Consider the following 15,186-nt stretch of genomic DNA (forward strand, 5'->3'; position numbering starts at 1 on the left):
AATGCATTGAACTCCAGAACTCTTTTAAGGAAGAACAAATAACTAAGTTGGTTTTAGCAGTGCCTGTTGTGCACATTTTCTTCTTGAGGTGATTGCCCGTGCTGCTCATGCCACCTTCCACCCCCAGCTCAGGATGGGCTGGTGCCTGGTCTCAGGGAGAGCAGAGGGGAACTCACATAGTGATGAGAGGGTGTCACACAGGAGGAAGAGTGGTTCTTGAGTAGACGGTTAAGCTGCCTTGTGGAGAGGTTACCCAGATAGTGACCGTATTTGTGGCCACGTCCCATTTCTGGGCAAGACCCCTAGTTTATATTCTTCAAGATAGTGTGAAGTGGGTGGGAAGAATTTCCTGAGTCCCAAGGCCTCCACTGAGCTTCGACTGAATAATCCACATGTCAAAGCAGCATATCTTGTGGACACTATCTGGACCCTCTGGGCGGCCCAACCTCTGTTCCCCCGCTCTGAAGTCCCTGAAGTGTCTCATGCAGAAGTTGGGTGGTCGATTGCGCCATCTCGTGGTCGATTGCTCTGTCTGCAGGTCAGCGATTCGCTCTCCTTAGTTAAACACTATTTTATTTCTGGTGTCCCGGATGCAGGTGGCCAAGTCCATATGTTTGAAAACAATGTGTGGAACTATTGTGGTGAGAATCATGTTTCCCTCCTTTTCTGAGGGACATGAACATTTGTGCAAAGCCTGTGGAGTGACGTTTGTTTGTCCGTGCTGACCCAAATCAAACATAGACATCCGCTCTGCCCCCAGTGTCCACGTCAGCAAAATGACACCTAATCACAGTTGTTGCTGCAGGCATAGTTTATAGCAGAATCTTGGAATCAAGCTAATTTGTTATCAGTATAATCCTGAGTGGAAGATTCCAATGTGCAGCCACCAGGGTATAGAATGCAGCTGCCTAAAAAACAAGGCCTCTTCTTAGTTGTGGATGTGCAAACACCTCCCTGTTGTGGTTACTTGTGTCATGTAAATAGCAGCTAAGAAGTGCACCACTCATAATCATACCCGATCTTAACAGACGCTGGAGCTGAGTTGATAAGTGCATGTCCTCTTCCCAATAAAATCTGCACTTCCTGCTCTTGTCTTATTTTGTCTTTTCTGTTTTCACTTTTCCAGGCTTTTTCATCCTTTAATTTGGACTCAATCTGATGTAATGATGTGTCTTCTCTTCCTTTGAATGTTACTCACTCCATCCAGTTTTGCGAATAATTTTTATAGGCCTTATTGCTTTTTGGTGCCCAAATGATGACACTTGCTAAGTGGGGTCCTTTCAGATTGCTCTGTGTTTTCAGTGCTCCCTGAAATGTTTTAAAGGGTTCCTGGCTATTAACCTTCATGGTTTTCTTAAAAAAGCACTGATTTCTCCTGCTCACAATCTGGACTTACCTGTGGGAAGGGCAGTGAGGTTGTGTGGGTGGAGGGGTGGGGAGCACACTGTGGGGAAGCGTGGGTGCTGGAGCAGGAGGCACTGAGGGCTTCCACACTCCAGGTGTGTTTCAGGTATGTTCTTGTGAGGAGGATCACGTGAAGGAAATAACTGATTCCTGAGAGCTTATCCTGTGCTCCCACCCTCCCCACATGTCCACAGCCCATCCTCTGAGGGACTCAGGGGCCCCTCCACTGTGGAGATGGAGCATCTGAGACCAGCAACATGTAGCAGCTGGAGTGAATGTGACCTTAAGTCAAAATAGACAGTCTAATGAAAGAAGTGTGACTGGGGGTCTTGGGTCCGAGAGCATCCACTCTGTGGTCAAGGTGTCCTCATGAGCCCCCACATGCATGTGAAATGCCAGTGACCAGTCAGAGGGCACAGGGTCTGGCCCAACCCCCACTCCCCACCAGGAGATCTGGGCAGCCCCTGGGAAGAGCAGGAGCCTCACAGCAGGACCAAGAGTCAGGAGTGCAAGGGGGAAGTTGAGCCTTTGAGGTTCTGGGGACTGCAGACCTGTCCTCCTCTACACTCCATGTAGAGTTATACAGAGTTGATTAAGGGTCGCATGCCCTTGTTGTGTGTGCATGTTCCACATGTTGGCATCATGGAGGCCAATGGACAAAGATCCAGTGAAATCTGGTTCTCCTGTGTCCTGGAAAATTGGTCTTGATGGAGACTCAAGTGTCTGCTGCTCCTACAAATTCTGCGTCCTTTCCATACCCAAGACGGCAGGTCTCACAGGTGTCAGTAGGAAGGGAACAGAGCAGTCAGCCTGCAGTGGGAGTGTCTGAGGGGGCTGCAGGGTGGAGGAAACTGTGTAGGGTGTGGCAGTGCCTGCTGGAATGAAGGGGGAGGAAGATAGGCAACATGGAAGAGCAGAGAGTGCAGAAAAGTCCAGGGTTCCTGGCAGTGGATTACATGTGACTCCAGGCACTGAGAGCCCAGGACACCCTAAAGGCAGAACAGTGCAGCCCTAAAACTCTCCCCGAGGCTGAGGAGGCCCAGGTCATGATGACTCAGGGCTCCCAGGATCACCATTGGGGCAGAGAGTCAAAGAACAAAACACTGGTTTCGGCTCCTACAGAGACAGGCCAGAGCCACCGAGGACTCTGCATCCAGGTTCCAGCCTCAGAGACTGTCAATCGCTCATGCATTCCTTCACCATTAATCCTTCCACCTTATAAAAGAGTAGTTGAACTTTGCTACAGGTGGGCCTGTGCAGGTGCAGGTATAGAACGGGGAGTGAGAAAATTTCTTTCCCAGTGGGAGTGACACCCACACATCACGTTTGGCCTCCCCAAGATGGCTAAGACCCAGTCCCACCCTCAGGAAGAACAGGCCTTCCTGAGACCAGTCAATTTACCTTCTCTGACAGTGTTTGGAGGTGCCCAGTGCCAGATAGAATTAATACTTCCTTTTTTTGGGGGGGGGGCGCCTGTGTATAAACATTGGTAGCTCAATATTGTCGCATGGCATTTCCATCACTCGTGAAGCTTCCTATCTCTTCCTAAGTTAATCGATAGATCTAGTGTGATGTCTTTGGAAATGTGCTGCTCACATATTTTACCCATTAAAAAAAATTGCATTGTTTTTCTTTTCCTATTGCTTTTCAGGAGCTCTTTGTGTATGAGGATGTTGAGGTTTTATTTGCCTGATGTCCTGGCACCAATGGGGCAGTGCCGTGAGTGGCCACTAGGGGGAAAAGTTGCCCTCAACTAAGGTAATTTTCACTCCCACTTTCCCCAGTGTGCTTTCACTACCCACCCTCGCCCCGGCCCCCCCACCCCACAAATCCCCATGATGAGTAGGTTACTAACACCCTGGCCCTTCACTCCTGAGCACATAAATGTTTCCTGAGAACAGGGACGTCCTTTTCTACAACTGCTGATGTGGACTTCAACAGTTTACAGTCCTTATCCATATTCCAACTTTGCAAGAAAATGCAATATGATCGTCTCTTTCCCCACATCCAGGACCGAACCTAGCTTATGGCCAGGTAGTGCCCTTGGTGCCTTGTCTCCTTAGCCTTGTTTAATTGGTGCTGTCCCTCTCTTTATCTTCAATATTGACTTTTTTTTTAAAGATTTATTTATTTATGCGTACAAGAGCTGGGGTACAGGCCAGAGATGCGGGGGTGAGAGGATCCACCAGAGACAGAGTGGGGAGCAGAACAGGCAGACTGACCAAAATACACTGCTGAGGGGAGCAGTGGGCGAGATAGGAGAGGTCTACCGCACCATGTGGGTTTCTCCCTGGCTGGCTGGGGAGCGAACTCATGCTGCAGAGGCTGCGGACCGCCTCATAGTGTGGTGCTTAACCCCTTGCACCACCAGGAGGCCCCTGATACTGACATTTTTTGAAGAATACACACCCCCTCCCTTCCCTTTACAAATTAGAGCACTTCTCATTTTGTTTGTCTGGTGCTGCCTCTTGATTAGATGGAATTAGACATTCTCAGCCCGAACACCATACCTGTGATGCTGTGTCCTCAGGGCACTGTGCCTGAGGGGACATGAGTTCCGCCTGTCCATCCTGGCAATGTTCATTGTAATCACCCAGTCAAGGTTTCCCCAGTTACCCCACACAGTAATTACTGATCCCTTTTTCCTCCCTTGCACAAACAAGCATTCAGTGGGGAGACACTTTAAGGCTATTCCTATTCCACACCCCGCTGAGATTTGGCATCTCTTGATGAGTCTTGCTTTGGAGGTCTTTACTAAGAGGGTTGCAAATGGTGCTTTTCTAAGGCCAGCTCTCTCTCCACACTGACCAGCTAACAGCTGGGACTCTTTAGTAAGCAAGAGCCACCCACCCACTTTTTCTCATTCTCTGTATATGCCTGTGTGTGTCTGTGTCACTTAACCTGTCTGCCTACCTGTCTTGTCTGTCTAACATACCTTTTTTCCATCCATCCATCCACCCATGCACCCACCAACACACCCACCAGCCTTAATCTACCTAACTACCTGTATCTATCCTTTGTATTTCTCTACCTTTCATCAGTGTACACCCATGTATTTTTATTTTAATTCTGTTTTTAACATCACTGTCAGTAATATATAGGTGCTTGAATTATTCTCGATTTGGCCAGTGGAGCCTCTTTAATCTCCCTTGTGACAGTCCCACCCCCAAGCACTTCTGTCCCTTCTGGCATGAGATATTCCAGGCTCATTTGATATATCTTGCTGCAACCCTGGATCAGCCACTTCTCTAAGGAGCTCCTTTTAGGGGAAGTAGTATAGAACAAGATGGGGTGTGCACATTTCTGCTGAATGGGAGGGGTGCCTTTGTTTCCAGGCCCAATCAGTGGGCAGAGCAAGGAAATAAATGTATGTGGGTACACGTGAACACATATACAAACCTGTACACACACAGCACATACAAATGCACGTGTGCACACACACGCACATATGAGCGATTATGCTTACGTTAGACATCAGGAGTTGACAGCAATATCTCAACCCCCAGGCTCTTTCTTGCCTTCCCCCGTCCATATTTGTATGTCTGCTCTTTGTGTGAGAACCCTGGCTCCAAACAGTATTAACACATTTACTCATTAGCCCAATTTAGTACTTTGTTCATTATATCTAAAATGGTTTTTTTTTTTTTAAAGATTTAGTCATTCATTTATTTATATAAGAACCGGGGTAGGGCCTCCCCGGTGGCGCAGCGGTTGAGCGCTGGATTGCGAAGCTGCCCGCAGCCTCTGTGGCGCCGGTTCGATCCCCGGCCGCTCCCCGGCCACCGGAGGAGGGTCCCGCATGGCGCGCAGACCTCTCCTGCCACCCGCTGCTCCCCTCAGCAGTGTGCTTTGGTCCTTCTGCCTGCTCTGCTCTCCCCTCTGGCTCTGGTGAATTCTCTCACCCTCCCGCGCTTCTGACTGTACCCAGTGCTTGTATAAATAAATAAATAATCTTTAAAAAAAAAAAAAAAGAACCGGGGTACAGGCCAGATTCACGGGAGGGTGAGAGGATTCACCAGAGACAGAGTGGGGAACAGAACAGGCAGACTGACGAAACACACTCCTGGGGGGAGCAGCGGGCAAGACAGGAGAGATCTGCTGAGCCACGTGGGACCCTCGCCTGCCTGCCAGGATCAAACCACCACTGCAGAGGCTGCGGACAGCCCCAGAGCTCTGCGCTTAACCACCTACGCCACCAGGGAAAGCCCTAAAATTGTTTTAGAATTGCTTTAGCTATGCCGCTATGCACACACAAATTCCTAAGAAGAGTTTAGAATTTATTTGCTGTGCCCTTCCCTACTCTGCCAAAAGTGAGTGTATTTAGTTGAATCATAAATTACTTGGGTTCTTCCTTCCCTCTTTTCTCTCTCCCTCCCTCTTTCCCCACCTCCTGTTTTTCTTCAGGGATTATGTGTGTCACCTGAAATACACTTAGGCTCATTGCTTTAGTTTCCTTTTTGGTTTTCTCTCCCTCTTATCCAGTTCCTAGTGACTTAACTTAATCAGCTTAATATGTAGAATAGTAACATGTTTTCAGAATTGAAAACTACACAGAAGGATATATTCAGGGAAGTTTCTCCCCTTCCCATATCCCTTCTACCCGACCTCCTCCAACCCCTTGTGGGCAATCAACTTTGTTATTTTCTGGCTTATCCTTCCTGTGTGTGGGCGGGTGGGGAGTTGGTGAAGATAAACAGATATGTGCATGTTTTGTTATTGTCCTTTTTTTTTCTTTTACAACAGTTAGTGGACTGTAAATACTCTTCTGTTTTTGTTTTCCCCCACTTTTCAGAATGTCTGGGAAATCACCTCATGTCTGTTCATAATGAGTTTCCTCTTTTTTCACAGTTGTATAATAGTCCCTTGTGTAAAGGTCCCGTAATTTATTCAACCATTCTCCTAGGCTTGAACATTTAGGTAGTTTCCAGTGTTTTCCAATGACAACGCTGTAACAAATAACCTTATGCATGTGTGTGCTAGGTATTTCTTCAAACTCACTTTCTAAAAGTGGGATTGCTAGCTTGAAAAGTAAATGCACTCACAGATGGTCAGATATTGTCAAATTACCTTACATAACAAGTGTACCATGTTGCATTCTTACCAGCAAGAGAGCATCCTTTTCTCATGTTTCTGTCACAAATGACTGACTCTTGCCCCATTGCATGGCGGTTTCTGGCCAGAAGACACTCTGCTCTCCTCACACCCTTCCATTTGGAAGGCCGTTCTCACGGGTAGTGGACGGGGTAGTGGGGTGGAGAGAGGGTGTGCAGATAACAAAGCTCTTTAACAGATAGAACCCACAGGGTTTGGTGACTGAGTAATGGAGGTGAGTTGGGGGAAGAGGGTCCAGGAGGATACCCAGTGCTTCCATTTTCAAAAAGAAAAAAGGAATTGAAGGTAGAGAGAGGGCAGCTAATGCTAAGTTCAGAACCAGGTGGGAGGTCAGTTCAGGCTGCCTGGAAAGACACAGCTTTGAGCCAGGCTGCATGGCGAGACAGTAGTAAGTGGGGGTGGGGAGCCAGGAAGGACCTGGGTCTATTTTCACCTGTTGGAAAGAACGTGGAAGTCATGATTATTGGAAAAGGGCCCAGAAAGTCCCTTTCTTGTGGGGCAGGCAAGGATGGAACATGCCACAGGGTGGGGATTAGGGAGAGAAGCAACTTCTGCAAGAAGGGGCAGATTTGGGAAGTCCACTCTGGTGGCAGCTCTTGGGTGGGGCAGAGGGCAGGAAGTGGGGGCCTCTGGGTGAGGCTGAGCCAGAGCAGAGGCAGTCAGAAGGGAAACCAGGGTGAGGAGAGGGAGTGGATGAATAGTCAGAAGACTCAAATTTCGAAAAGTGTGAATGAATGACAATTCGAGGGTCTGTACCAGGTGCCCGCAGCCCAGGGAGCCACAGAGCTTGGGGATGTGGTGGGATGATACGGCCACAGGCACTGATTGATCTGGAGTACAGAGGAGATGGGGCTGTGGGTAGCCAAAAGCCACATGAGGATCTTGGAAAGGTGGTACCCATGAAGGTTAAGAGACCAGAATTCCTGGCCCAAGATGCCCCTGACTTGAGGGAAGCCAGCCACCTCTGTGAGATTTGACATTCTTAGTTATGAGATGAAAGCGTGGCACCCCTTACCTTCTGCTGGGCACTTCTCCCTAGTGTACATCACCTTCTAACCTCTCCCCTGCAATTCACCTCTTTATGTTTATTGGTGTTTTTTTTTTTAAGATTTATTTATTTATTTATACAAGCACTGGGTATAGTCAGAAGCGCGGGAGGGTGAGAGAATTCACCAGAGCCAGAGCGGAGAGCAGAACAGGCAGACTGACGAAATACACTGCTGAGGGGAGCAGCAGGCATGGCAGGAGAGGTCTGCACGCCATGTGGGACCCTCGCCCAGCAGCCGGGGATCGAACTGGCTCTGTAGAGGCCGCGGGCAGCTTCGCAGCCCAGCGCTCAACGGCTGCGCCAAGGGAGGCCCTCTTTATGTTTATTGTTGATATCTCTTTCCCCATCAGAAAGGGCTGTCTGCTGTGTCCACTGCTGTGTTCCCAGCACCTACAACAGTGCTTAGGAAATGTATGTAAAATGGTATATAAAACCCATCAGGGAGCCGGCACCTATAGAGCTCGGCAGGGAGCTGGTGCCTGTAGAGCTCAGCGGGGAGCCAGCACCTATGGAGCTTGAGTGAGCACCTGCATGCCTTCCTCACAGAGCCTGTCATGTGGTGATTCACACTCATTGGGCACTAACTCTGGGCCACACACTGTTCCACACACTTCCCCAGCATCAACTCATTTAAGCCTCACATTTTGTGAGGGAGACTGTTACTTTATCCCACTCTGCCAATGGAATGTAAGCTTACCAACCAGCCACAGCGAGGGCTTGGAGAACTAGGACACCAGCCTCCCTCTTGTGACTCCAGAGCCCCTGAAAATGCACAACTATCCTCTCAGAGGACAAAGCCAGCCAGTTAGCAGGTAGAAGAGCAAGGATTTTGGGCCTCTCTGTGCTTCCTGCCCTTTGTTTATGACCAGGAATCAATCTCACAAATGTCATTTCTACCCATTTCATGTTTTCAGGCTGCTGTCAGTGACCTTGGCACTGGACCTGGTTATATTAACAAGCTGTCAACACCAGGAGCCAACTTACTGTTTTTATTGTCATCACTGTTGCTAACCCTCATCGGCTCAGTTTCTGCTCTTGAACTCTTAACATTCTTTAGTTCTTCCTCCCCAGCTCTGCCTCTTCTTGGCCACTCTCATATGGGATATGAGGAAGGGGAGAGGAGCACGACTCTCAAGGGACCCCAAGAGCCAAAGAGCAGGGTTTTCTTTCTCCTTTCCCACCTCTGAGAAGCCCGGGGTCCCAGGAGCTGTGTCTGTGCTGGGTGGAGAAGGAAATGAGTCCTGGGTGGAGTGCATAGGCGGGTCGGAGTTCCGCCCCTGCCACCACCCCTTCTGAGCCGCTGTCTCCAGGCACCTGTAAGTTTGCAGCAGGACAGAGGGGACACGGAGGAGCTGGAGGACTGTGTCTGAGTGGGGCAGCCAGGAGATAGGAAGACACAGAAGTCAGATGCCTGGACCCATGGGGCCCACTGACCTACAGGGCCACCTCTGGGCAGGAATCCTGTTCTCAGGTGAGTGTTGGGCTCCCCTCAGGTGTGTGTACATATGCTTGAAAGAGAAACAGACACAGAAAGAAATAGAGACAGAGGGAGACATAGAAATAAAGACAAATACAGAAGAAACTGGCAGGAGAAGAGGGGTGGAAGGAAAGGGTAGAGGTAGATGGTGTTATCCTGATAGTGGAAAGGAAATAAAACTTTGGTGGTAGGTGAGGTGAAGCTGTACCCCTGAAATTTGTCTAGATTGCAAAGCAGTGTTAAATAAATAGAACTTTATTTTTTAATTTTTTAAAAAGATTTATTTATTTATACAAGAACCGGGGTACAGGCCAGATGTGTGGGAGGGTGAGAGGATTCACCAGAGACAGAGTGGGGAACAGAACAGGCAGACTGATGAAATACACTGCTGAGGGGAGCAGCGGGCGAGGCAGGAGAGGTCTGCTGTGCCATGTGGGATTCTCGCTGGCCAGGATCGAGCCCGCACTGCAGAGGCTGCGGACAGCTTCACAGTGCGGTGCTCAACCGCCTGCGCCGCCAGGGAGGCCCCAATCTTAATTTTTTTAAAGAAATCTTGACAAAGGTACCTAGAGACAGAGGCCAGAGACCAAGATATAGAGACAGAGATGGAGAGAGAGAGAGATAGGGAGAGAGGAGAGAGGGAGAGGCGAGAGAGAGAGAAAAGGAGGGAGAGAGAATAAGAATGTATCATAGTAAAAAGTTCAGCTGAGGGGAACGTGGGAGAAATGGATAGGAAAAAGGAAGACAGAGTACAAAGAGACTGCAAGAAACAGTACGACATGCAGAGATTCGGGGATCCCCATGGTTGGACAGGGAAGTCAGAGAGATGGGGAAGAGCCGGAACGTAGCCGAGAGACAGTCAGACAGGAGTGGGATGCACGGAGGGGAGGCTGTGCCAGCCCTAAATGGCCAGGTCCCATAGCACGACAGGATGGATGTGAATTTTATGCTTAAAGGGCATCTAAGGCAAAAAAGGAGAGACCAGAATATTTTGCTAAGTATCTCGGAGGGATGGAAATGATTTTGCAATGTGTAGGGTGCAGAGGAAGGCCTCAACCTGGCCGTGCGGCCCTGAGCCGAGGCCCATCTTCCTCTGGGCTGAGCCTGGCCGACTCTGGCAGGCTGCAGGGGCTCCCCAGTCCTCCTCGGGGGCTGTTACCAGCTGTGTCTTTGGGTTTCTCTGCAAGGTTTGCAGTGAAGGCAGGACCCTCTGGGGAAGAAGCAGGAAGGAAAGGGTCAGGGGAAGACGGTGTAGAGGGAATTTTCCTCTGTGGGATGGGTGTAATGAGGCCTGGCATCAGTGCTTCGGCTCACTTCATTTATTCTTATGACTGTCAGAGGAGGCAGGAACTGTTAACACCTACTTGTACAAAGGGGTAAGTTGAGACTCAGAAAGAGGGCATCACTTGCCCAAATAAATGGCAAAACCGGGGTGCAAACCAGGCTCTGAGCCCATTGGGCTGACCTCTAATAGCAGGAGAGACAGAGATACAGGCACTGACCACAATGGTGGCGGTGGTGACTGAACACTTGTTCTGAACTGTTTAAAGCCTGTCTCCTCTGCTGTCTCATCAGACCACACAGCAACCAGATGAGCTAAGCTTATTCTTCCCTCTTTGCAGTTGAAGAAACTGAGGCTCACCAAGGAAAAAACCCTTGCCCATGACAATAGAGCCTGTAACCATCAGAGACCATGTTTGCTCCCAAATATCCCAAGGGTGCCTGTCCTGCCTGAGCAGGGGAGGGATGGTGCTTGGGCCAAATTGGAGTCTTTCTTGAGGGGCGTGGCTGGCAGCCTCTGTTAATTTAATGATGGAAAGTGTGAGGGGGATGTCCGTCCGGGTCAGCCGTCCATGAACCTGGCAGCTCCCAGTCTCTCTGAGCCTCCATACCTGCATGCAAAATGGCCAGATGGAAAACTGCAAACTCCTGCTGTCCCGTGCCTCTCCTTCCCCGTGTAAGGGAAACCTCTGCCTGAGCCCAGTCTAAGGAAGTACCAAGGGTTAAGCTCTCCCATCAAGGTAATGGAAGAAACTCCCACGAATCAAGGGTTGGTTCTACGCCCATCTTGGGGCTGACAAGAGGAATGATGCGGTGTTGAGAGCACGGGCTTTAGGGCAGACAGGCCAAGTTCATGTGGTTTCTACCACTTACAATACTATCTTGGAAAATGACCTCACTTCTTGAAGCATCTGTTTTGCTATGTGTGGAAAGAGGAGACTAACAGTTAAAACTCCCCAATATTTATTATCCCTCCACAACACCCCAAGATGCAGGTGGTAGTATACCCATTTTACATTTGTGGGAACTGAGGCTCAGAGAGGATAAAAACATGTTGCAAGTCATGTGGCCAGTAACGAGTGGGTAGAAGTCAAACCACTAGCGGTGGAGTGTCACGTTCATGACCCCAGACCTCTCTCTATGTATGGAGATCATAACTGGACACTCCCAACACACCTCTCGCTCCATCACTGCCTCATTTCTCCCCCTCCCAGCCTCACTTTTGACCATGTGGAGTCTACCAGCTACAGCCCAGCTCACCCTCGATGCCAACCTAGTTAACACCACCCAAAGTAAGAAGGATGTTTTCTGTCTGTTTGGGACATCCCCCATTGGACACCCTTTGGATTCATGGCAGATTCATAGGTGTGGGCACAGAAAACACAGGTTTCCTCCACACCTCTAGCCCCCATCAGGACATATCTGATTAGTTCAGCCAGTGTCCAGCAACCACTGGTCTGCTCAGTCATATTGGGGCAGGGGTAAAGCAGTGGACGGTTGCTGTCATGGCTGTGTTGGGAAAGGTTGGCTAAGTGGGCAGGGGAACTTTACTGGCATCCCTACTACAAGCTTGATTCTCTTTGAAGCTGATGTGCATGGACCAATTGTCATGTCCTAGACCCTCTGCTTTATTTGTACAATCCCTTTTCCATGGGACTTAGAGGGGGGAAGTAAGTTACCCAGTATCTCACCTAGAGTGAACAGATCTGGCATTTGAAACCAATCGTTGAGCTACAGTGTTCTGACAATTCGTTGAGCTACAGTCTTCTGACAATTCCAATCCATTCATGTCTGTCTGGGTCCCTCTGTAACTCTTGCCAGGTGTTTTTCTATGTCTCTGCCTCTGTTTCCCTTTTTCTCCTTCTGTAGAATTGCTAGCCAAGCCTACCATTACAGTCAGCCATGACTCCGTCATAGAGCACAAAGAAAATGTGAGCTTCCACTGTGACACCAATGACGTCAACATTACCATCCACTGGGTCTCCAACAACCTCCCCCTGGTGATCCACGAGCGTATGCATCTGTCAGCAGATGGCAAGACCCTCACCATCCTCACTGTCCACCGAGAGGACTTCGGAACTTACCAATGTAAAGTTCAGAGTGGAGTCCAGTTCCAGAACAGTAATCTCATCTGCCTGACTGTGAACTGTGAGTCCCTTTCCATTCTCCCCTGCCTCTCACTGACATCTACTTCCTTGGTGATCTAATTTTGTCTCACAGCTTTAAATACCATCCAAATGTGGACTCATCTACTCTTGAGGCATATAATTGATGTTTCCACTCGGATCCCGATGGAAACACCCAGCTTAACAGCCCTAAAACTGAGTTCCTTCACCTGTGGATATTTGATTCAAAATCTTGCCTGGGGGGGAAAGAGCAGTTGCCAGCTTGCTTAACACATGTCTTCCAGGGCCTCCCCTGGTGGTGCAGCGGTTGATCGCTGGGCTACGAGGCTGCCTGCGGCCTCTGCAGTGCTGGTTCGTTCCCCGGCCGCTGGCGAGGGTCCCACAAAAAAAAAAAAAAGAAGACATGTCTTCCAGTTGTGCTTTACCCAATGATAATACTCACTTTTAATCTCCATTGGACCTCTGCATCTCTGTAATTGATCCAGAATTTGGGTGGGGGAAAAGAAATGCTAGTCTGTATTGGTCTTCTAAGTTCCCCCAAAGAGAGCTGTTGCTGTGGTTGTTCTTATCCTCCTAGATGGTCCTGACACCATAGAAATCAAGTTGCAGCCTGGTGTACCCAATGGGAAGGTGGTTGAGGTGATGGAGGGCTCCACCATGATCTTCTCAGTGGAGACACAGTCTTACCCGCTCCCTGCCTTTTTCTGGTTCCTCCCCAATGACTCTGTCCAATCTTCTACTATAACCACATTCACCATCCAGCTGCATCCAGGGAACACAAGGGCATGTATAAGTGCTTGGTGTCCAGTAATGTCACCCAACTGTCCCACCTGGGTACTCTTGAAGTCCGAGTCCTCGGTGAGTCTCTACCCTGTTCCGTACTTGTTTGCCTGAGAATCAGCTACACCAGTGTCCTAGATTTGGGGGAGGACAGAGGAGTGCTGACTTCCCGTGTAGCAGGTGGCAGAGTGGGGCTCTGGTCACAGGGATGGAACTCTTCCTGGCTCAGCACATCCTTCACAAGCCCTTGTTGGCTTTTTGTGGGATGCCCATGATTTGATCTCTGGAAATGTGTGTGTGGAGGGGAATGGGGGTTGATTCTGCATACATACAGACACTCACATAACACTCACACACTGCATATACACAAGGACACACATGCAAATAATCACACAGGCACAGCACATTCACATATAACTCACATGCAACACACATAGTATATAGTATCACAGATGTGACAACACTCACAGAAACACATATAGCATGCACACTACAGATACACAAACCATACACAGTACATAACACCTCGCATACATAACACATACACTGTACACATAAACCCAAAGCACATACACACATATATACTCACATAAGTTCATGACACATGCAGTACACACAGAACGTGGATGCACATGTCTCACATATGACACACAATTACACAGACACAGCACACGTAAAACTCATGCCACATGACATGTGTACAACATGCATGAACAACACACATCACAGACATGAATATCCTCTCACACTACACAGAAAACACATCACATTCAACATCCTCAACATATGCACACAACTGACTGTATAAACATAGTTCACGTGCAATACAATCATACACAAAACATGTACACATCATACAATGCATCCATGTGACATACAGTACCACACAATACCACAAGTGTACATACATACATAATATAAATATACATACCACACACATACAAAGAACACATGTATACCACCCACACCTCAGTGTCAAACATACACACATACAACATATGCAAAGACAGTCATACACTACACAATCTCTAGACACACAAAGCCCATCACAAATTCACATGCTTCCCACAGAATTCATACACACACCCAACACAAACTCTTACAAAAAACACTTACACATACCACTCATGCAGTGCTGCTACAGACAAAGCACAGACATACACACCTCACCCACAGCACATATACATACATCCTTGGAAAACCCTGTGACCCCCACATGGGCAAGAGGCTGGGGAAGTGTCCTCAAAGCCCACCCTGTATCTCCAGGTATTTTCAGAAAGGCTGACCAAGACTTACATCATGTCCCCAAGCTTGGATCTCATGGAGACCTCAAGCTCCATGGCCCTGACCTGCCAGACCCAAGAGGTGGCGGGGGTCCAATGTTTCCTGAGGTACCAGCCCCTCCTGCCTAGTGAGCGCTTGGTGCTGTCTGCCAACAATAGGACCCTGGCCATCCGCGGCCTCCTGTGGAGTGACACAGGGCCTAAGAATGCGAGATCTGGAACTGGGGCAGCTGGATGCGGAGTGACCCGCTCAAATTAACCATCCACTGTGAGTCACCCCAAGTGTGGGCCTTCTCCTCCTCTCTCCCTTCCTCCCTCTCCTTCTTCCTTCTAGTCACTCATTCCGTGATTAGCTCATACCTGCTCTGTGCCAAGCATGATTAGCTCATACCTGCTCTGGACACTGGACAAGACAAAGCACCTGCCCTCAAGGAACTTACCTTTAGCAGAGGAGACAGACTATAAACAGCGATGCGAGGGAGACACATGGCATGACTGATGGGCTAAGGTTAAGGAGAAGCAGGAGGCAGTAAGAAGGACAGTGGTGCATTCTTAGCTGGAGGGGTTAAGGGAGGTCTCCCTGAGGAGGTGCTCCCTGTGCATAGACAGGAGGAGGCAGGAGTGTGTCATGTAGGCAGCTAAGGCAAGAGAACTAAAGGGAGACTGGGGGAGAAG

General features: G+C 49.0%; 1 protein-coding gene across 1 annotated transcript in view; it reads left to right on the forward strand.

The window, feature by feature from the left end:
* Nucleotides 1-3,141: 3,141 nt before the first annotated feature.
* TMEM145 (transmembrane protein 145) overlaps nt 3,142-15,186 on the forward strand; it is a 14,074-nt gene continuing 2,029 nt past the window's right edge. Inside the window, 8 exon segments of the mRNA XM_037515523.2 lie at nt 3,142-3,162; nt 8,875-9,035; nt 11,537-11,614; nt 12,192-12,470; nt 13,026-13,205; nt 13,208-13,306; nt 14,505-14,711; nt 14,714-14,793. Coding sequence (XP_037371420.2) covers nt 8,972-9,035; nt 11,537-11,614; nt 12,192-12,470; nt 13,026-13,205; nt 13,208-13,306; nt 14,505-14,711; nt 14,714-14,793 — 987 coding nt within the window. The 5' untranslated portion in view covers nt 3,142-3,162; nt 8,875-8,971.

Source organism: Talpa occidentalis, unplaced genomic scaffold (assembly GCF_014898055.3).
Source record: "Talpa occidentalis isolate TD23 unplaced genomic scaffold, MPIMG_talOcc4v2.1 talOcc4.17, whole genome shotgun sequence".
Lineage (NCBI taxonomy): Eukaryota > Metazoa > Chordata > Mammalia > Eulipotyphla > Talpidae > Talpa > Talpa occidentalis.